The sequence below is a fragment of the Castor canadensis genome, chromosome X (genome assembly GCF_047511655.1).
Source record: "Castor canadensis chromosome X, mCasCan1.hap1v2, whole genome shotgun sequence".
Taxonomy (NCBI): Eukaryota; Metazoa; Chordata; class Mammalia; order Rodentia; family Castoridae; genus Castor; species Castor canadensis.
The window spans coordinates 52,836,603-52,860,030 of NC_133405.1; the positions used below are offsets into that span (position 1 = coordinate 52,836,603).

Consider the following 23,428-nt stretch of genomic DNA (forward strand, 5'->3'; position numbering starts at 1 on the left):
TTCCTTCCCTGCTGAGTGGCTACGTGCCATGTCTCCATGATTCTAACCTACCGCATGTGTCTCCTTCTCCTGTTGCACCAGGGCCACATCCCCTTGTAGGGGGAGCTGAGCTGACAACTCCTCATCCTTTTGGCTGAGCCAGTCAATAATCTCTTGTAGCGGGAGCTGAAGTTTTCCACTGTGGTCTGAGAAGGCCTCTAGGCGAGCACTGCACATAATAGGTAAGACCAGTGATATTCAATCTTTTTAAGTAGCAAAATATATTTTTCCAAACAAATGCCTTATGTGGAAACTTAATACATAAAATAGATTTAAGAGGAGCTGCTCATAAAGGAAACACAAATTAAAACTACACTAAGAATCTACCTCACCCCTGTTAGAATAGCCATCATTAGCAACACCACCAACAACAGGTATTGGCGAGGATGCGGGGAAAAAGGAACCCTCTTACACTGCTGGTGGGAATGTAAACTAGTACAACCACTCTGGAAAATAATTTGGAGGCTACTTAAAAAGCTAGTCATCGATCTACCATTTGATCCAGCAATCCCACTCTTGGGGATATACCCAAAAGACTGTGACACGGGTTACTCCAGAGGCACCTGCACACCCATGTTTATTGCAGCACTATTCACAATAGCCAAGTTATGGAAACAGCCAAGATGCCCCACTACTGACGAATGGATCAAGAAAATGTGGTATCTATACACAATGGAATTTTATGCAGCCATGAAGAAGAACGAAATGTTATCATTCACTTGTAAATGGATGGAATTGGAGAACATCATTCTGAGTAGGGTTAGCCTGGCCCAAAAGACCAAAAATCGTATGTTCTCCTTCATATGCGGACATTAGATCAAGGGCAAACAACAAGGGGATTGGACTTTGATCACATGATAAAGCGAGAGCACACAAGGGAGGGGTGAGGATAGGTAAGACACCTAAAAAACTAGCTAGCATTTGTTGCCCTTAACACAGAGAAACTAAAGCAGATACCTTAAAAGCAACTGAGGCCAATAGGAAAAGGGGAACAGGTACTAGAGAAAAGGTTAGATCAAGAAGAATTAACCTAGAAGGTAACACCCACGCACAGGAAATCAATGTGAGTCAATGCCCTGTATAGCTATCCTTATCTCAACCAGCAAAAACCCTTGTCCCTTCCTGTTATTGCTTATACTCTCTCTACAACAAAATTAGAAATAAGGGCAAAATAGCTTCTGCCGGGTATCGAGGGGGTGGGAGGAAGAGGGAGGGGGCGGGGGGGTATGGGAGGGGGTGGGGGAAGGGGGGAGAAATGAACCAAACATTGTATGCACATATGAATTAAAAAAAAAAGGAGGCCTGATACCCACCCATAGAAGCTCTCCACCATGGAGTGCAGTATTAAAACCAACACATTGAACCATAGGTGAGGAGCTATCCCAAACTCACTGGTTTAAAATGGCACTTTAAAAAAATCTGTTACTTAGTTGCATGGCCAGCATCAGATCAGAAGAGTAAAAAACTGAGGAAGGGCATTAGAGGTGATTCTGCCTCATTCCCTGGCAGAATCTAAATCACATCAAACTGCTCATCCACAGAGGCTGCTCTGAGCCTGTGCTCTAAGGAGAGAATGCGGACACAGAAATGGCAAGGTGGATGGCTGAGCATGGGCGTGCATGTGTGCAAGGATGCATGCAATAGAAGCAGCTCAAGGGACCCAAAGAATGACGAAAGCATCAGCAGAAGGTTTGAAATATGGGAGAAGAAAAACTTGTACCTCTGTCTTCCTTCCCTGGCCCCTCAATAAACCTGAGATGAGGTCCAATGGTAGGAAGTTGGAGGCCAATCAAGGCTGTGTGTGGCCATTGAGCCCATTCCCCTTAGCTGACAATAACAACTATCTTTATTCATTGCTTTCCTACACCTGGGGCACTCCCTTTACCTACATTACTGCTTCAGTTAATTCTCAGAACAACCTTATGGGGTAAGCATTACTATCCCCTAGAGAGGTTAAGTACTTGCTCAAGGTCACAGTTAAGTCACTGGTAGAGCCATGGTTTGAACCCAGGTTTATCTGACTCTAGGACCTGCATTCTTTCAATTTTCCCTTATTCCACCAGAGCCCACTAGAAGCCAGGAGTTTGGGCTTTGATGATAGAAAGGAAAAATGACAGCACACAGAGAGGGGAAAGAGAACATGCAGAAATTGCCTTCACATTCTTACTGAGTTGCCCTCAGCTGAGCTAATAACCCATGGATGAGAGTAGAAAGCATAAAAAGATGGAAAAGTGAACAGCTGCAACCCACTGAGACAGAGGAGGGCTGTGAGAAAAAGAGGAAGAGGGAGTCATCATTCCCTTCATCTGCATATTAGCAAATTGAGTTTAGAAAACATTTTCACATCTTGTTTCAATCCTAGTGGCAACACTGTGAGGTCGTTAGCACAGGTATTGTTGCTCTACTCATTTTTCTTCTTAAGAAACAAAACAAGTGCAAGCTAAAATTCTGAAAACTCAAGACAACTTATCCAAGGTAACACAACTACTTTAAAACTGAGGCTCAAATCTCCTGACTTCTAACCCAGGGTTCTTTCCCTAGTGCCAGAGAAAGGAGGGGTAGAAGTAAATGGTGAGCTGAGGAAAAGGGGACACACAAGCTGAGAGGAGAGCGACAAGCTGCAGCAGGCGAAAGGAGCCCAATATTTTCCCAGCCAGATCCCCAGGGTACTTGTTTCTAGGGACCAGGCCTTACCGGAGGTTGTGAGACTTCCTTTTTATTTCATTCCAACACAGATTCATGGCTGATGGTTCCAGGGGTCCACTGGCACCAATAGACCCGTTCAGCAACTTTGGACTTAGGCAGGGATCCCCAGCACCATCCCAAGGAGGCGCAGGGGCGGTGATAGCAGCTCTAACCTGAACAGAAACACAGACATCCTGTGATCCCTTTAGTGTGCCATGCTCTGTTCTGTGCCAAGCCAAGGGTGGAACAAGAGTGAATAAGGGGAGAGAGAAGAGCTGGTTGCAGGGTTCAGAAATTCTACTCTGTGTGGGTGCATTCAGGGAGTGAGGTACAGAAAGATTCCATGGCCCTATCATTGTAAGGCCTTCTCTTAGTATAGGTTGGTCTCATAGAAATACTGACTGCTATTACTCTTATTAGTGTAATTTCTGCCAGGACCAACGCCTAGATGGGATCCTGGATGTACATTTGCATTGAATAAGAAGCTGATGGAGCCAGGTGTGGTGGCACATGCCTGTAACCCCAGCACTTTAAAGACTCAGATAGAAGGATTGGGAGTTCTAGGCCAGCCTGGGCTACATAGCAAGACCCTATCAAAAAGAAGAAGGAGAAGGAGAAGGAGATTGGAATTGTCCGAACGCTACAACCATAGTATTCAAACTGAGCTATAGGCTCATACTTTAGGGTCTCACAGTTTATAGAACCTTCTAGAAAATAAAGCTGAAGGGGGGCCTCATAAAGACTCAGACAGGTAGCAAATCAGCCAGAGAGAGTCATCAGTAGTAGGTGTCCTAATTCCTGAACGGACCTGGGCCTTGATGTCACCTCCCTTCATTTTCCAACCTCCACTTCCCACCTAAAGGGCACTGATCATGAAGGGGGACATGGGTTGGGAAAGGGCCAGAGAGGCATTCTGGATCCTGATCTCCAAATGTCTCTGAGCAGAGTTAGCAGCCAGGAGGATAAGGATGCCAAAGTCTAGCCTTGGGCTCACCAGCTCATAGTCCATTGCTTGGTTTCCTGGGCAATGGGAGGGCCCTGTAGGGGTTTTAAGGGTCCAGGGGCATGGTGGTTATGATAAACAGCCTTTAAGAATGTAGCTACCAATAGCACAGTACCTGGAATGCCTGGTCAGGGGACAGGAAGAGGTGAAGGGAGAGGGAATTGGAGGAGGAAATCTCAGCCTGGGCTTTTTCACCCCAGGGTTCTCCACACGCCTGTCTATCCACCTGCTTGCCTTTCTTTGGGAATAAGTTGGCCCTGCTAGTGACTGAGACTCCTCTAGTCTCCCCTCCCAGAAAACCATACTTCCCTTACAAAGCTTCAGGCAAATTAGGAAACCAATCATCCTATTAAAACCACTGCTCACAGCCACACCATGAAAGAAAAGTGAGGCAGGCCACCAAGCTCAGAAGTCAGCCCCTGTGGCCCATGAACTGACCCTACCTGTGCTGCCTGGAGAGTACACAGCAGGATCAGGCAACTCCATGACTAACCCTCAGCAGAAAGTCAGACACAATGGCTGGGGAGCTGCAGGCGGGCAGAGTCCAGAGGAGCTCTGAGCAAGCCCGCTCAGGAAGGCAGGCAGAGCTGAGTGATGAGACAGGCCAGGAGGTGGGAGCTGTCGCCCTGTTTGTTTATTGACCCCCCAGGAATCTGGAGGGGGCGGCTATGTCAGGGCCTGGCCTGCTGGTGAATCAGAGCTTTGTTCCTGGGGAATTCCGGCATGCTCCCAACTGGGCCCGCCACACCGGGGCCAGGATAGCCCTCCCAGGCTGACAAAGATGGCAGGAGTGGGACTGGGCATTCCATGGGGCTAAGGAGGGGCATGCAAAGGGTAGCTTCTATGGATTAATTTTCCCTTTCCATGGAAGACACAAAGAGCTTGCTCTGCATACAGGCCCACCTCTGAGGTGGATGAAAGGATCAGACCACTTTGGTGGGAAAACTTTGGGAAGCAATTTCTCCAAAGCCTGCAGGAGAATGAGCTTGGGAATAAGCAGTTATACTCAACTAAGTAAGTAAGTTTGCTCAGAGGCAGTGAGGAATATGAGTAGCCATGGGATGGCAGCTTCTGGAAGCTGGGTCAGCAGAATCCCTCTGGATTTGATTGTGCAGGTGTCAGAAGTCTCATCAGGACCCATTGTGAAAACGAGGGGATGCTCTGCCCTGCTTTTTGAGAGACAGGAATGTGTGCGGGGGTGGGGGTGGAAGAACTACAACCTTTAGACCTCTCATTGCACCCTGGGTACCGAGAGAAATGGTTGGTCTCTGGGCATCCCTTTGGGCCTCTCCATGGGGAGGGAGAGAGGACCATAGAACCTAGGAGCTCCATGCAGGATGCCAGTGCCACAGAGGTTGGTGTGCCTGCTTGTGCTACACTGGGCGGGGCCAAGGGAAGCCCTTTCCCATAAGCCACTGGCTGAGAGGCAGAGGCCCTCCTGGAAATGGCCAATCTTCTCCCTCTCTGGCAGACTTGCCTGGGGAAAGGTTAAAATTCTCCAGATGGGTCTTCACCCCTCATCACTTAGGGAAAAACACTTTGTATTTTTACCAAAAGGGTTCTGTTCTCATCCTCATTTTCTCCCACAGAGCCTTCTGGGTTTTCTATAGTTCCACATTGTTTCCATGCTGAGGTCCGCCTACAGGAATAGCTGGGACAGCTGCCTGACCCTTTCTAGGGGTCTGGGTGGAGTCAACTAGGGTGACTGGGGGGATGACAGGCCAAGAGTGGGGAGTGGCTGTTAGCTCCAGGCTGTGGCTTCACTTGTGCTGGACTGGGCTCAGGTCAGTCTCAGAATCCTCTGGATTAGGAATGCCCATGGTTAAAATCAGCTCTTTGTGACCCAGGCATGACCAAGCTGTCCTGAGGGAAGCACCCACAATGAGCTGGGCTTCACCCACGTTAGCCTTTCATTCCCTGCAGCTTTCTTACTTTCTAACCCGGCTCCCATACTATTTTCTAGTGCTTGTTCTCCCTTCCTTGGATATTCTTAAGTCCTGTCTAGAACACAGCAGGTAAATCATGAACAATTACTTTCTTTTGTCTCCTATCAATTGCTTTCTACTTTTGACTTTTGTGGCCAAGATGTTTTCTTCTCACACCCTACTCTCCACAAGGCTCTCTAACCTTAAAGCTTTAAGACAAAGTCCATGGGAACAAGAAGAGAAACTAGACTATAGCAGACGAGAGGGTCTAGGTTATACTATTCACAATCACAAAATGAAGTATCAGGTCCCCCTGTTTAGGTGATGAAGCTTGGAGGAGGGTAGACAATGAGCAAAGCAAGCCTTTTGGAAAGGCCCAGGCTTCTCAGTCCCTCAACCCCATGAAATCCCCACTCCAGGAAAGAGGTGAGTTACTGGGGGACTCTAAGTTGACTCTGGATTTGAGAATGTATGAGAGGTAGCAATTTCTTTCTGACTAGATGTGGGAAAACAGCTCAAGAAGAACTAAACCCATCCCTCTCTGGACCTTGACTTTCCCTCATTATCCTCCTAAAAATGGGCTCCCTAGCACTTACATTCTCCATTTCCACTGCTTTTATCCTTCCCTTACTCCTGTAGACTCAGCTGCTGCCTGCTCCCCTAGAAGTGACTCAGTGCTGCAGTCTATCTGTTGAGAATCTGGGAGACACAGCATTTGCTTGCACCCCCACAGGCTATAGACCCCAAAGCAATGTAGGGCAACATGAAGTATGCTTATGAATCTCCCCTTTCCAGTCAACTTTCCCTGGATCTCCCTCAGCATCAGGAAAAGTGGCTGCCCTCTCTAGAGTACTGCCTCTCACACATCCTCTACCCACCTTTCACACACAGAGAGGCACCTTTCATACACAGAGAGGCACACACACCACCATCATCATGCTTCTAAGGAAAAAGAGAGAGAGGAGAGGCAGGTATGAAGCTCAGAGCATTCCAAGTGGAGTTGTGTGAGGAACCATAAGGAAAACTAGGGGCTTGAGAAGAAGAGCCAACAGCAGGAGACAGATACCTGAACAATAGATAGACCACAGAGAAGCCAAGGCAAGAGATGGCCCTTCCTTTTCCTAGGCCATGCCCTGAAGAATCACATTCTTCTGGGACTTCCTTAGATCTGTAACTCTTGGAAGGCTGGCATAGAACTGATCCCCGTCAGCCACAGTGAGTCCTTTGGATTGCCCAACCCAATACCCTTCCTTGATCTATGCCCTCTGTGAAAGTCCTCAGGAGTGATAAGAGTTGGGCCTGAAGGAGACCTCATGCTATCCAGGGGGGGTTCATGTCTATAGAGAGTGCCAGTGAGCTTTAGGAAGCTTCATACCCCAAGGACCCATACAGATCCCACGTCTGCTCTTTCTCCACAGGTCTTTCTTTTATCAGTCTCTTACCTGAGGCTGGAGGCAGGTGCTTCGGAGGCTGCTGCTGTGATGGAACCGGTCAGCAGCCCTCCACTCATGACATCGTGGAAGGGTGTAAGGGCATCCCTGCATGACCATAGGTTGCATCAGAACCAAGGCTCATGGGGGGTGAGGATGGGCAGTAGACTGACTGTTGAGCATTAAGCACCTGGAAGAGTAACAAGGAGAGATTTAGAGTCGAGACCTAGAAAACGCCTATGAATCTAGGACCTTCGCACAGATGCATGAACTAGTTATGTAAATAAGTATTTGATGCTTACTGACCTATCCAATAGTTCTTCCCAGGCCATCCTGTACCAATGAGACTTGAGCTATTGGTTACGGAAGTATTTATTATTTACCTATATGCTTTGTTCTAAACCTACAAAGATGAGTCACTATCTGAAATGGGTGTGGGAGATAGTCAGGTAAGCTAATAGCTATAGTAAAATGACTTTGTGGCAAATGTGATAAGCATTGAGTCTTTAGTTGGACCACAAGACCAGGGAAGCATGGGATGGAGAACAGTTAGCTCTGAGACTGCACACAGATTCAGACACTGAATTTGAAATGTGTCCTCATGAATGAGTAGATGTTTGCCTATGTAGAGAAGGGAGCAAAGGGAGAAAGGCATTCCTGGCTGATGTCACAAATAGTCTCAGCATATTGAGAGAATGGTGAGTTCAGTATAGCTAAAGTTTAGGAGATACAGAGAGGAAAAAGACATGGGACAGCTCCTGAGTTCACATACAGAGGGAACAAACATAGGGAAAATAAAGACCATAAAGTGTTATTTGATTAATAATAGAAGTATTATCTGGGTGCTGCTGGCTCACACTTGTAATTCTAGCTACATGGGAGCCTGAGATCAAGAGAATCAAGGTTCAAGTCCAGCCTGGACAAGTAGTTCATAAGATCCCATCTCCAAAATAACCAGAGCAAAATGGATTAGAGGTGTGGCTCAAATAGTAGAGTACCTGCTTTGCCAACACAAAGTTCTGAGTTTAAACCCCAGTCCCACAAAAGATAATAGAAATATTTATGGGATGGAATAAAGAGACAGATGAGGAAAAGGTGAGTTCTATCTGATCATGTCAAGAAAAGTTTCTCTACCCTGGCTGCATGTGCCTAAGAACTCCCCATAGATGAGTTCTGTGGGTGTCACTGTTTCTGAGCCTCCTGCTCTGTAGTCCCCACAGACCCAAGGCGAGGTGAGGGATGGCAGGGAGTGGGAAAGGCCTGTGAGTGAGTAGGTAGACCCTGAGGGTACCTTACACTACCCAACTCACCCAGCCCTGTTCTCGGCCCTGTGAGTATCTCCCTTTTCCACAACGCAGACCCTTCATCCCCAGCAGCAGCCATGAGATGCCTGGGCTGGGGTCTCTGCTGCAGTGATGGGGGCTTCCACAGTGTCTGGCTTGTGAAGCAAAACATATCACGATCTCCATGGAAGAAATAAGGAACTTAGCTGTGCTGACCTGCCTCAGAGAACAAACTCATGTATTGCAGGCCTAGCCTGGGTTGCTGCCATTGTAAATAAGAAAGATTAGTAGACTATTAGCATGGAATTTCCACAGAGGTCATACTTCAAAACTTCATAAAGAATGAGAAACATAGACTTCTTCTAGAGAGATTGAACTGGCCTGAATTTGAGGGAAAGGGTAAGATAATATGTGCCCATCCTGTAACTAACACCAACGAGGTCAAGTGGCAGTCAGGAATTTCAGGAAGAGCTCCAGAAAAACAACCATGCCTGGAAATACCAATATTGGGCCGTGGTACTTGAGTCCAGTGTGGTGATAGAACAGCTGTGCAGTATCTGTGGTACATGGACAAGGGTCTTCTCCCCACCCCCGCACTGGCTCTTGGGAACTGGCCTGGCATCTTCATTGATTGGGTATATTTTGTTTGATCTCATTGATGGACTTGATGGACTGAAGAAGAGTGGGTGGGCAGACGGGGTGACTGACCTAAAGAGTACCCTGGTCTTCATTACTTTCACTTATGGTTTTTCACCAGTGCTGAAGACACTGACAGTCTGTCAGCCCTGACACTATCTATACCATGTCAGTCTTTATGCTGTTAGGCAACCTTATCTTCTTCAACACCCATGGCACCAATGCTGCCGTTGTATCAAGCACACTGTCTTTGAAATGGCCATCTTTGCTTCTATCTGCCTGGCCTCACATCTTCCCCGGTCCCTACATGCCATCATCATGGTGACATTTGCCATCTAGATTACAATTGAAACTAAAGCATGTGCTCCTTGCAGCTATGTAGGGGATGACACTGTCTTTTGCATTTTCAGCCTTCAGAGGCACTGCTCTCCAGTGGTGTGGGAGCCATACTCTTTGTCCTTCTGCTGGTTTTCATCTCATGTCTCTCCCGTACTCCCTCATTCACCTGCAGCTTTTTAAGGAAAACATTCATGGGCCTTGGGATGAAGCTAAAATCAAAGAACACTTGTCCAGTTTCTCCTCAGCTAAGTTAGTGACCTCTATACATTGTTAAGACAGGTTGATAAGACTCGCATCCTAACCAGTATAATAACTGAAGGCAGAGTTCCATTCTGGAAGCAGCAGGCGGATGTGGGTAGAGAACAGAGATCAGAAAGAAAAAGTCAACCAAAGGCTTTAGTAGTAAAGGTACTGTCCTTCCTGTTACTTTGTGGATACAAAAGCTTTCTGGTGCCCCCTTGAATCACTGCCTTTCATTTATTATTTGCTGTATCAAACAAAGCAATGTGATTTCTATTTATTTTTAAAAAACAAAAAAGGAAAAGTTTCCCTAGAGGAAATGTGCTTGAGATGAGTTATGAAAGAGAAGTCAGATTGCCATTAGGCAGAGAAGACAAAACAAGAGAGTATTTCAAACAGCACAAAAATAAAATGTATGGTGTGATTAGAGAACAAGGTAGGTAGGTGCCTTGTGGGGCATAGCCTTATCTCAGGCTGGAAAATGAGACTGTGGCCACATTGGGCCATGCCCTGAAGGTCAAGCAGACAGCAGGAAGGCAATGAAGATTTTAAGCAGGGGAGTGACGTGACCAGATTTTCACTTTAGAAAGAGCCCTCTGCCTGCCTTGTGGAGTGATTCTCCCAGGGGAAGAACCCATTGAGAAGCTGACATAATGGGCAGGCAGTTGCAGTGGAGATGGAGCAGGCAGCACAGCTTCAAGACATGCTGGAGAGGTAAAATCCACAAGGCTCAGTGATCAATTGGATGTGAAAGGTAAAGGAAGTGAAGGAGTCAAAGTTTCTAATTTGGGAACCAAGTGGAAAAGGTTGCCACCAGCAAGAGGGGGAAGATAGGAAAGGAGCAAATGTGGTGTGGGATGGTAAGGGGTGAGGGCAGTGTTACATAATAAGCTATGCTGGAGACATTTTCAGCTTTAGATGTCAGGAGCTAAGCTTAGAAATGGAGAGATAAACAGACATTTTAGATGTACAAACCAATTGACAGTTTAGTGAATATTCCCAAGTGTGAAAAGGACGGATGACAAAGACATTGCTTGCCAATGATAAAGATGATCTCTTAATGCCTAGCAAAAGTAAACCTTGATCCAAAGGGCAGGAATTGATCATTTTGACTCCTGATATTGATGATTAAACAAGCACCATTTTTAGACTTTATTCCAGTGGTTCCTGACATTTTAGATGAAGGGCCCCTTCTTAAAATTAAAAAATACCCCACTTCACCCACTCATGCCCACAATAGTAGCTGTACTTTTAGAACTTACAGAGTGAGAAAATCACTTACACATTTAGAGATCTGTGGACTCCTTGCATCAACTACCCTTCCCTCATCCTCAGGAAGATTGGGGGCTATTACAGATTACGAAGGTACAAGAGTTTGGTCTAACAGACTTTGCTGTAGTCAAAATTCCTAGAGATTACACAACTGCGTAGCTTCTCATTCCCAAAGTGATTCCCCAAAGAATGGCTGCAAAGATAGCTCCTCTGTAATCAAACACCAACATAAAATAATGTCATGCAGATTAAAAAAATGAAATATTGTCATGTACATACAGACTCCAAGAGGCTTGCTTCCAGACTTCTTTTTACATTAATATTTTTATTCTTGTTGCTTACACAAGTAATGCATGTTAAGTTCTTTTTTAAATTGTAGTGCTGGAGATGGAACCCTGGGCCTCATGTATGCTAAGCATGCACTCTATCACTGTGCTATGTCCCCAGCCATTAAAAGTTTGTCCTTGGAGTGGCTCAAGTGATAGAGCGCCCACCTAGCAAGCATGAAGCCTGATTTAAACCCCAATACCACCAAAAAATAAAAAATAAAAGTTTGTCCTTTAAAAACTTTCTATTTATTTGTGGTGCTGGGCTTCAAATCCAGGGCTGTATGCATGCTCAACAATTACTCTACCACTGAGCTACACTCCCAGTACTTAATGTCTGTTTTTTATAGAAAAACTGGGGGCTAGGGCTATAGCTCAAGTGGCAGAGTACCTGCTCAACAATTACAAAGCTGTGAGTTCAAACCCCAGTACCACTGGAAAAGAAACTGGAAAATACAGAGTCAGATGTGCTGCCACATGCCTGCAATCTCAACTACTTGGGAGGCAGAGATAGGAGGATCATGGTTCAAGGCTAGTCTAGGCAAAAGTTGACAAAACCCTATCTTGATTTTTTTTCTTTTATTATTCATATGTGTATACAAGGCTTGGGTCATTTCTCCCCCCTGCCCCCACCCCCTCCCTTACCACCCACTCCGCCCCCTCCCTCTCCCCCCCACCCCCTCAATACCCAGCAGAAACTATTTTGCCCTTATTTCTAATTTTGTTGTAGAGAGAGTATAAGCAATAATAGGAAGGAACAAGGAAAACCCTATCTTGAAAACAAAACTGAGTGTGGTGCTTCCTGCCTGTGGTCCCAGTTATGTGGGAGAAAGAGGTAATAGGATCTGGGTACAAGGTTGGCATGAGCAAAAGCATGAGACCCTATCTAAAAAAAAAAAAAACCCTAAAATCAAAAGGACTAGGGCATGACTCAAAAGGTAGCGCACTTGCCTAGCAAGCACAAGGCCCTGAGCTCAATCCCCAGTACCACCAAAAACAAAACAAAACAAATGAAAAGAAAAGAAAAACTGGAAAATAAAAAAGTCATAAGGATGAAAATAAAAATAATCTGTATGTTATCCCCATAGACAACAATTATGAAAAGGTGTAAAGACATAGTAGTTTTTCTTTGAAAAACTTTATATAATAGGAAAGGAAGAAGAAGAAAAACATGTATACTTTGAAAAATAAAATTATCATCATTTGCTATCTGTCATTTTATATCCTTCTTTTTTCACTTGCTATGATACCAAGGTCATTTTAGAGTGTCATTAACTATTCCTCCAAAACATAATTTCTATTAGCTACAAACAGCACTGTAGTCAAAGGCATGGACTCTGAGATCAGACAGACCTAGAGTCAAATCTACACTATTCAATGTATTAACAGTGTGCCCTGGAACGCTCTCTCATACTCAGTGTCCTTACTTGCAAAATAAAGATAATGATAGTCTGCACAGAATTATTCTAATGATCAAAATTAATCATATATTTAAATAATTTAGCACAGTGCCTGGCAATAGTGGATGGTTCAATAAATGTTAGCTATAATCATTATTGTATAGTATTCCACTGAATGGCTATACCATAATTTATTTTAACACATAGACATGTTTGTAGTTCTTCTGCTTTATAAGTCAAACTGCAGTGAACACTCTGGCACTTATTTGTGATTTTTTGCTTAACACAATTTCCTAGAAGGGAGAATTTCTGGATTAAAGTTATATACCAATTTCATGTTTGTCCCACATATTTCTAAATTGTCCTAGAAACAAGTTATATCACTTTATACTACCACCAGCAATATATGAGTGCCAATTTCCCAGCACACTTGCAGCAGTATGTATTCCTATTTTATTTGCCAGCTTTGTGAATGCAAATAGCAGATTGAGGATTACTTTGCATTTCCTTAGTTACGAAAGGTTTAGTGGTCATTTGGATTTCTTCTTTTATGAGCTATCTCTTTTTTTCTCGAGAGGCTTAGTGGTCATTTGGATTTCTTCTTTTATGAGCTATCTCTTTTTTTCTCTTTTGAGATTTATTTCTCTACAGATTAACCTCATTCCTTCTTATTCCTCTACTGACCTAATGTCAGGTTGATACTTCACCAGACAAAAATAAGAAAAACCTAGCATTCAGAGAATTCATACCTTTTAATCCCAACACAGGCAGAAAAGGAATAAGCTCCTTCTTGTCCTAGAATTATTATCCTCTCACTTCCAACTTTTCTCTTGAGCATGACCTCAAGACCCTGGTTTGTTAATCTTTCAAATCTGTCAAATGTTGATGCTTAAGTGTTGCCAGGCCTCAAAACACTAATATATCCCCTCTTTGTCCAATATGCATAAGTAGTCTGTTGGGCTGTTTCATGGTCTTTTTTTTCTTGGAAGGATTAGAATTTGAACTCAGAGCTTCTCACTTTCAAAGCAGGAACTCTATCGTTTAAGACACACCTCCAGTCCATTTTGCTCTGTTTATTTGAGAGTTGGGATCTCACAAACTATTTCCCTTGGTTGGCCTTGAACTGCGATCCTCCAGATCTCAGCTTCCCAAGTAGCTAGGATTATAGGTGTGAGCCACTGGTGCCCTGGTTTTTTTCATATCCTTCAGCACATTCTGGCAAGGCTGTCCCAGCCAGAATTATGATCCCATTTTTCAGATGAAGATGCTGTGACCTAAGTGAACCTGGCTTCTGATTCCTCGGCCAGTACCCTTTTTCTGCATAGATTTCTCTGTCTTTTTATTTATTTCCTTCATGGATTACCACCAACACATACCTATTCTCTTCTTAGTCTTCCTTTTCATTTGCTGAGGCCTTGAGGAATGAGATGAATCAGACTTGGTCTTTAACTTGTAAAGTGTAGGAAATAAGGCATAGAAACAAAAAAAGTTTAATTTAGGGGAGAAAATGATTCATACTCTGTGTGGGACCTAGAAATCATGCCAGCAGATGTTACAGACAAGAAAATGTTCACTCCTAGTGGGAGGGGATTAGGATGGATTTATGGAAGAGACACTTTTGGGCTAAGGTGACAGAGATTTGACATATGGCATAGTGTGAAGATGTTTTTTGAGTGGAAATAACCCTTAGGATTCCTGCTAGATACCAAGCTGTGACTTTTAGAAATACTAAGTATGAGAAATTCTCTTTTGGTTCTAGAAGACACATACAGACCCTTCCAGAAGGATTCAGGGGAAAGATATTATTTCTCTTGGGAAACCAGGCTAATCCCAACATTCATAAGATTAAAGCAGGCGAGTTTGAGGCCAGCCTGGGCTACAACAGACCCTGTCTCAAAACAAACAAAAATGTGGAAAATATCAGGGTTCCAGTATGAAAGCAAGATGTTTGGCTCATGAAGAATAAGGCCCATGCCTGATATTTATTTATATGCCACACATTTCTTTAAACATAGTGCTAGGCACAGAACAGAGACTTGGCAAGCTTTTCCTGACTTGATTCATTGAATTGAACTCCACATGTCCTTGACTTTGTCGATAAAACACCTGGAAAGCAGCATAAGGAAAGGCTTAGAGAAATTCTCTCCTATCTTTTGGGATTCCCCCCTTTTTAAAAAATCAGCAATATGCTTGCCAAAAAAGTATATAATGCATATATGTAAAGTATATTGGATTATTATAAAGCAAGTCCCCATACAATCACAAACTAAGTTGAAAAACAGCATTATTATCCACATCATAAAAGCCCTGTGTCACCAATAGGAAATTAAATTTTTAAACTTACTATCCTTTTGTGCTTTTTAATAAAATTTTGAACTAGGTGAACATACTATCTATTTAAAAACAGCTGCTTCTTCCCTTCTTCCCCACTTCTCTCCAATTATTTTATGGAAAAATTGGTCTTCAATTATTTTATGGAAAAATTAGTATGGGAGCTTTTTTACATTCAAATAAACAATAGCAGTTAAAACCTACTGTATTTCATCTTTTGTATATATTAATTAAGCTGTCTACATACGTTAACTCATTTGATCCTCACAAAAATCCTATGAAGTACTTATTGCTAACTTCAAGGTGCAATGAGAAAACAGAGGCATGAAGACAGTAATGTGAATCTGTGGTGAGGAGCCAAGATTTATAATAGCACTTGTGTCCCAGAATGCAAGTACTTCCCCATTACACTCTTTTACCTCTGTAAATTCTAGAACCCAGACTCTGAGGTATTGTAGTCACTGACCTCTTAGCAAGTGGAGAAGATTTTGGATGGTGGCCACCAGGTGGGACTCTAAGCACCGACTCAGTTATGTAACAACCCAGGCAAAGACACAAGCAATTAGGAATAGACAGAATGCAGTGAGTCTAATGTCTAGGGCAGCACCAGTTTGTTAAACTATACAAAACACTTAAGTGACCTTTCTAGGGAATCTGAGAAGTGAAATTCTGGTCAACTCTCAGTTTGAGCCTAGAGCTTTCCCAATGCCTAGAACTCAATAAATATTTTTTGAATGAGTGAAAATCTCTTTCCACCTAAAAAGTGGAAGAGATTAGGAGCCTATGCTATAGGAAAGACTTACAGAAGTGGACAAGGTTGTCTACTGCAGTATTGTTTGAAGCTAAAATCTGCAATAAACTCAAATGTTCAACAAGGGACAGATCAGTGGACTGTGTCTGAGAGGCAGCACAGCAGGATCATCATGGTTACAGGCCCAGAGTTAGGATGCTGGAGTTTGCATCTGGCTCTGCCATTGACTAGCACAAATCTGGAAAACTGTTTAACCTTACTGTGATTCAGTTCCTATATCTATAAAACAGGAATGACAAAAAGTTCTGCTCTGTAGCTTTGTTGCAAGCAGCTAATTCATAGTTTCTGGTATTTAATAAGTACTCAAATGATATCTAATATGTCAACCACTCATACTGTGGAATGTTACGTAGCTGTTAAAAAGAAAGAGGTAGCACTATATGCACTGATTTAACAGATGTCAAACATACATTTTAGGTGAAGCAGTACAAGTGTCAGAGTAATACATCTAGTAGACATCCAATTTTGTAAAAACATTAAAACATCTTTGTGTGTATACATGCAGAAAGAAAGCCTGGATAGGTACACACCAAACCATTTATTGACATTACTTATGGAGAGTTGTATGAGGGGAATTCTCCTTTTTACTTTATACTTTATTTATTTATTTGTATATTGGGGAACAAATCCAGAGCCTCATCCATGCTAAGCAAATGTTCAACCACTGAGCTATATCCTCGGCTTACTTTATACTTAAAAATCATTTATTAAGCCAGGTGCCGGTGGCTCACACCTGTAATCCTAACTACTCAGGAGGCAGAAATCAGGAGGATCGTGGTTCGAAGCCAGGCAAATAGTTCACCATACCCTATCTCGAAAAAACCCATCACAAAAAAGGACAGGTAGAGTGGCTCAAGGTGTAGGCCCTGAGTTCAAGCCCCAGTACTGCAAAAAAAAATCATTTATTGTTCTTGGGAGAAAAAGTATCAAGAAATAGGGAAGACTTCTAAGATGGAGAGTTGTGGGAAAGAACATGGCAGTGGGAAGAAGACTTTCTTACAAAGGGCTACAGACTCTTTTCCTCAATTCAGGGTAACACTGCCTGGCTACCTTCCTCTCTCAACATGGCCCTTCTACCTGACAGCATGGCAGTAAGAGAAAACACACATGTCATTGGTACCAAACTTTGTTGCATGCTCCTGAAATCACTTCCTGCAATGTAGCCAAAAGCCGTGGTTCTGCTTCAGATGTATTTTACCTGACAAGTAAATCAGAGAAACTCAGATTGTCAAATTAGAAGGGACCTTTGAGCTATCTGAGCCAACCTCTTCATTTACACATGGAAAAGAGAAAATATGTTCCCACAAAGTTAGCTATCAAGCAATTATGAGAAATAAAATGTATTTTCCACTGAAAAATAATCACAGATGCAACCCCATGGGTGAGATTTTTATTCTGAGTCAACTAATGCGATAAAGCTAAAGCCTTCATATACTGCTAGTGTGAGTATAAGTTAGTAAGCATTTTGGAGAGCAAAATGACAATATGTCCCAAAGGTGATTGTGCTCATATGGAGGACAACTCCACTCCAGGTATTCTCCTGATAGAAACAGTCACTTAAGAACACCTACACAGGGGCTGGTGGAGTGGCTCAAGTGCCTAGCAAGCACAAGGTCCTGAGTTCAAACCCCAGTACTGCCAAAAGAAAAAGAAAAGAAAAGAACACCTACACAAGAATAATCATAGAGATTTGTGACAGCTCCAAACCATAAATAGTCTAAATGTCCATCAACAGCAGAATAGATAAACAAATTGTGGTATGTTCATAAGTATATTACTGAAAAAAATGAGTGAACTAGAACCACACGTTACATGGATGCACTTCACACTGAATAGAAAAACAAATTGTACAAGAATATATATATACAATATACCATTGATGTAAACTTTTAAAACATGTAAAGCAGCATATGTTGTTTAAGGACATACATATGCTGTAAAGTATGAATAAATGCATGGGGATGATAAACTCCACACCCAGGAGAGTGTTTCCTTTGGAAGGTGGGAACTTTAATTATGGGAGGATGGACAGAGGGCTTCAACTCCACTGGTGTTGTTTCTTTCTTAACCTGGGCAGTAGGTAGCCTGACTTTCAGTGTTATTCTTTATGCCCTTTTAAATGTACAAAATATTTTATAAAGCAATATTTAAAATGCAACAACCCCATGCTAAAAGAAAGAGCATGCATTTCAGATACAACAAAATACTAAAAGAAATGTATTGAATACAAATATTGCACTCAAAATTAAAGGATTAGTCCTTCAATCTGCTTCATTTTCACGAGACCAGTTACACGGGAGGGAGCCTGCTAGCGATGCAGCAGTTGGGTGGGATGCAGCCGGCTGGGAATCAGGAGACAATCTCAGAAACTCACCAGTTATGGGAAGAAGAACAAGTTTATGAACCTCTTGCATTTTTCATGTTTAAAAAAGCAGCATTGAAGTAGATTATCTTATAACATTTTTCATGCCACTGTTTCCTCCAGGGTTTTTGTTTGACTGTTTTTGTTTGTTTAGCAGCAATTCCCCAAACCATGTCTATAAGATGCTAAAATGTTTTTCATATTGGAAGGGGTTCCCCGGTCACAGAATGCTCTCTTTCTCTCTCTCTCTCTGTCTCTCTCTCTCTCTGGCTCTCTCTCTCACTCTCGCTCTCTTTCTCTCTTTCTCACACACCAACACTTTAAAACAGAATCTATTAACATTCTCCCAGAGTAGTGTTCAACAGAACAGTGGTATGGTAAATGCTGTCCCAGAAGGATTTAATTTACTTGCTATTTTAGTTGCCTGTGTGTCTTTAGAATCCTTTGTGAGAGGAATGTAGTTTCATACTAACATTTCCACTGAGTGGGGTTTCTATCTTCTCAGGTTTCATTAATAAGATCAAACATCAGAAACTTCTAAGCATCTGTGTTAAGAGGGCTGTGCAGGCAGATGTGCTATCTGCATCTGGCTTTTGGGCCTTTGCTAAGTTTGCTGCTTCAAGCCATGCATTCCTTCTATAGGTGATAGCAAAGCTGAAGGGTGCTCCAAGCAAGAGCTCAGAGCTACTTAGCTAGGGCTGAATGCCTAGGGGAACAAGAGTGTTCCCATGTGCCTTCATCCCACAGCAATAGTTGGCAGGAAGCAGGACTCAAAGACAGAGGCCCCTCCACCCACAAAAACAGGGGCTCCATCTTCTTTCAAGGAAAGCACATTTACTTGAACTTTCAGTACTGCCTTTGGGGAAGGGGGCTTTTCTTAGAAGGCCCTGAGGTTCTATGAAATCATCACCCTACCCCAAGCTCAGAGGGGAAATCTCTTAAGCTGATTTTGAAAGGTGATTTACTTGACGGCCTTTAATCTAGAAATGAGAATTCCTTTGGAAAAGTCAGTAACTAAAGTGAACTAGACATAGAGCTTCTTAAATGCTTTTTTCTTTTGAACAATCAAAGGAAACATAAAAATATGTTCTTTGCCTGACAACATGCACCATGCTCAGTGGAAACTGGCAGCAGTTGCTGCTAACATTTCTCCTCCTCTTCCCCTTCTTACCCCACCTTAGCCCTGCCACCTGCTTGGACCCAACACCCATGAGGCCCGTCTCTACCTGCCAACCTTTACTACCCATACAGTCCCAGGCCCACTTACCAGGCTGGAGCACTTGAATTAAGGCTAGGAAAGGTAAGGAGAGCCAAAGGTATTAGGATGTGAATAAGTGAGCCTTGTTTCAAACCACTCCAAGCCTCCTGATTACTAGGGCTAGAAAGGAAACTGGAGGAGAAGACAAGGGGGGAAAATGCATGGAGGGGGAATGGAGGAAGCCAGAAAGTAAATGCAGAGATTAGATGAGTCTTTTAGCCCCAGCTCTTAGGTCAGAGCCCAGTTTACTTCAGGGAAAAACTCCTGTGTCCTGTCTGCTGGTCAGAATAGGCTTTTGCTCAGGAAAATCTGCTCAGAGGTCCCGTCTTTCCTCTCTTCTCCCTTGCCAGCCAGTGTTTTCCATACACCTCCCCTTTCCACTCACCAGGAAATTTACCCTTGGACAAAAAGCAAGTCATTGAGAACCTAAAATAAACAAGCAAATAAATAAATGCCCCTCTCCTCTCAAAGCAGCAAACCACAGACCTTCCTCTTGCTTCTTTTTAGATAACAGTTACTTGAATTGGCTTGAGTTCCTATTCCTGAGCATCTTTTATTTCTTTCTGAATCCAAGCAGTGGGCTACTTCATTATGAGCATTTTAATGCAAGCTTTCCCCCAAAGGCACATACAGGCAGGCAGGCAGACAGGCTTGCGCGCACACACTCACACAGTACCTCTGGAGCTTCCTTTCCCTTCAGTCATTTCCCCTCTGCCAGCTGAACAAGGGCGAGGCTTGGAAATAATTTCTCTGTGGCCTACCTTCTGATTCCATCAGGTCTGAGAAGCAGGCGGTAGCTGGAAGCTGGGAAGCCAGGGCTAGGCTGCCTCTGTGAATCAGCAAAGAAGTCCCTGAGACAGGGATGCCGACAGCTGCTGTGTGCACACTCTCCCTCTGTCTCTCCCACCTCCTGCCCTCCTTCTCCTTCTCCTCCTCCTCCCCTCTCCGAGCTGCTCTGTGTTGCTATGCAATCATCACCAGGACTAACAGCATCACTCCAACATCGGGCAAAGATCCCCTTGACTGGGCAAACGCAGAAAGAGCAAGGACAGTTTTGTAGAACTACCAGAGCCGAGGCTGCTCTCAGAGATTTCAATTCATTAGGAGCAGAGGAGGCAAGCGGAAGAGCCTGAGAAGCAGAGGGAGAGAGGGGAGAGGAGGAGAGGCTTCCACTGGGGAGGAGACAAAAGAGCTTGGGAGATCAATACAAGCTGCTGAGCCAGAAGCCTGGGCCCCAACTTACACAGATCTAGTCCAGAGCCAAATCCAACTTCGGAGCCAGCAGCTGGCAGGGGCCTTCGGTAGCCAGTCCAGGGTTCAGTTTCTGTGCTGGGGGCTGAAACACTCTGTTCTACAATTGTCATTGGTACTCAAGGTATGGTCTTGGGCCCAGGGCAGTCTGCCAGTGACCTCTGAGTCCTGTCTTTACCCACCTTTAGATCTTACATGTAGGAAAAAACCTTAATAAGTGGAGGAGTCAAAATGGACCTTGAATTATTTGAGAAAATACAGCTTCTCTGTGCCTCTCCTCACTGATTTCTCCAGTCACTCTACCTGCCCTTGTTCTCCTAACTTACCTGTGTTAAAGGTTTGAGCTCCACAAGATAAGCCAGTCTCAGAAAGATGAATATCACATGTTTATGCACAAATGTGGAATCTAGGCCTAATAATAATAATAACAATATCACATGATCATGAAAGGGGAACTGGGGGGCCAGGGGGAGGAAGGAGGAGGAAAGGAGAAGGTGATGGAAGGATGAATATGATTGAAGTATATTTCTTATATATATGTAATGAAGTATATTTTTTTATATATATGTAATGAAAATAGCACAATGAAATCCACTAAAAACTGTTGAAAAGGCTGGGGAGTTTAAGAAAAAAGTAATACAAATGGAATGAATTTGATCGAAATACATTATATATATGTGTATAAATATCACAATGAAACCCCTTTGTATGATTAATTTTTGCAAATAAAAAGGCTTGCGTTCCAAACACCTTGAGACCAGGAAGAATCCACATATTGGATGGGGATATTATATTCCTTTACTGAGTGTCCAGTACACTGCAGGTTACTTAATACATGTGTACTGAATGAGTAAGATGAATAAGTGGAAGGGTGGATGGATATCAATCAAAAAGTTGCCATCTGCTGGTTGTGGGAGGCTCATGCCTATAATCCTAGCTACTTAGGAAGGCAGAGATCAGAAGGATTGCCATTGGAAGGCAGCCCGGGCAAATAGTTTGCAAGACCCTGTCTTGGAAAAAAATCCATCACAAAAAAGGACTGGTGGAGTGGCTCAAGTGGCTGAGCACCTGCCTAGCAAACATGAGACCATGAGTTCAATCCCCCCTCCCCAAAAATGCCACTATTCCCTTCATCCTACTGAGTAAGACTTGAAGCCCTTGCAAGTCCAGGTCAGGGCAAAGGATGGGAGAATCATTGCATTTTTGAGAACAGGGTGTGTATAACAGAAAGAACTTGGTTTGGGGAAGGGTTGCTAAGCCCCTGAAAACTCTGTGTGCTCTGATGGCATTGGAACTTAGAATAGAAACTTCTTCCTGGCCTATTGAGTGTGGGACTAGTAAACATTTGCAAAGTACGTAAAGGACTGAACATTATTACTTTAGAGTTGTATTTTTCTTTATTTTGTGATCTTTTTAATGAAAAAGTATTTTAAATTATTATTTTTTATTTAAGAGGGAGACTATATCACTAGTGTACATATCTGTCCTTTGCTAAAAATCAGAAAACAACCGTAACATAAAATGACAAATAAGATCTTACATTCCATATTGGAAAGAATCCTACTGCTTGACCCGAAAATGGCTGACAAAATGCTGTATTCAGAGGCTCTGTAAAGTATGCACACAAACATTCCATGTGTTGTTATTACTGTTGCTTTGCTGTTGATGACACACCAAAGGTCTTGTTTAGAAGCCAGTTTTTGTTTCCCTTTTCAGTCTCATGCAAGGAGTCTGATGCTTCAGAAAGATGGAGAGAGAAGGACACAGGGAGGAGCAAGAAAAGAAAGGGAGACCTCCCAGGGTGAGAGAAAGAAAGGAAAAGAACTCCCAGGTGGTCCTTGGGACCCCAGGGATGGTCAGAATTGGGATGGAGCCAACCCTGCCCCTTGCCAGAAACAAAACTGTCCCAGAGTGAATCCCAAGGTCAAGCAGTCTCACTCCCTCTCCAGGAACAGAAGCCCACAGCAGCATGTGACCTATCCCTTCAAGACTCCCCAGACCCCAGAGCTGAAGGATCCCTAGGGGGGCCACTGGCAGAGGGAAACTCAGGGTCAGAAAAATGACAGAAACAGAGTAAAAGCACTACAGACCAAAGTCATGCCACTAATTAGGGCCAGAACCCAGGAGTCCACTCAGGCAAAGGTCCCCTTGCTGCACCACAGCAAGCATCAGGCAGAGTGAAGCCTAGAACTAATCATGCCAGTGCTTCCTCCACCTTCCCCAATGACTAAATCCCAGTGCTATCTCAGATAACCAGGAAGCTGGGGCCACAGTCTGCTTCAGTGGCAGGAGAGTTAAACAGTGCCAGGGGAAACTGCAGAGATGCCAGCTAGCAGGACCACCAAAGGCAGAACTGGGCATTTGACTCAGCAATAGGTTCTAATCAGACAAAATTCAAGACTTTTAAAACAATGTTATAGTGCTACTTCTCTGGTATGAAATGAAATTGTGTGCTCTTTTTAAAAAAAAAGAATCCTGCTGTCAGGCAGATCTGGATTGAATTATTCTTATCTTTTAATTGACAAATAGTAATTAAGTATATTATTATATTTATGCAATACAATGTGATGTTTTGATCTATGTGCACATTGCAAAAAGAGTCAATCCAGCAAATGAACATACCATCACTTACCAATTTATCATGTTAAGAATGTTAAAGATCTTAAAAATACAATTCTTTCTTTCTGGAAAAAAAAATGTTAAAAATCTATTCTTTTAGCAATTTTGAAATACATAATACATTTATGTTAGCTGTGGCCACACACTTCAATATTACCATTATTGAAAAGCCTTCACTAGGAAATAACTAGTATGTATGTGTGTGTGTTTTCTTTGAG

The 23,428-nt window shown here is 43.2% G+C and overlaps 1 protein-coding gene and 1 pseudogene across 4 annotated transcripts in view; one reads left to right on the plus strand and one right to left on the minus strand.

The window, feature by feature from the left end:
- Nucleotides 1-20,454, minus strand: part of Drp2 (dystrophin related protein 2) — a 45,623-nt gene extending 25,169 nt beyond the window's left edge. The window contains exons 1-5 of one of the 4 annotated variants that reach the window (XM_074062310.1): nt 20,329-20,454; nt 20,102-20,169; nt 7,095-7,272; nt 2,734-2,897; nt 52-208 (exon numbers count right to left, since the gene is read on the minus strand). In XM_074062310.1, coding sequence (XP_073918411.1) covers nt 52-208; nt 2,734-2,897; nt 7,095-7,211 — 438 coding nt within the window. In that variant the 5' untranslated portion in view covers nt 7,212-7,272; nt 20,102-20,169; nt 20,329-20,454. Of the gene's footprint in view, nt 1-51; nt 209-2,733; nt 2,898-7,094; nt 7,273-20,016; nt 20,308-20,328 lie in introns of those variants that run through there. The other 3 variants (XM_074062311.1, XM_074062313.1, XM_074062312.1) reach the window with 3 other exon arrangements.
- LOC141419445 (phosphatidylinositol N-acetylglucosaminyltransferase subunit C-like) lies at nt 8,167-9,614 on the plus strand (annotated as a pseudogene).
- Nucleotides 20,455-23,428: the final 2,974 nt, after the last annotated feature.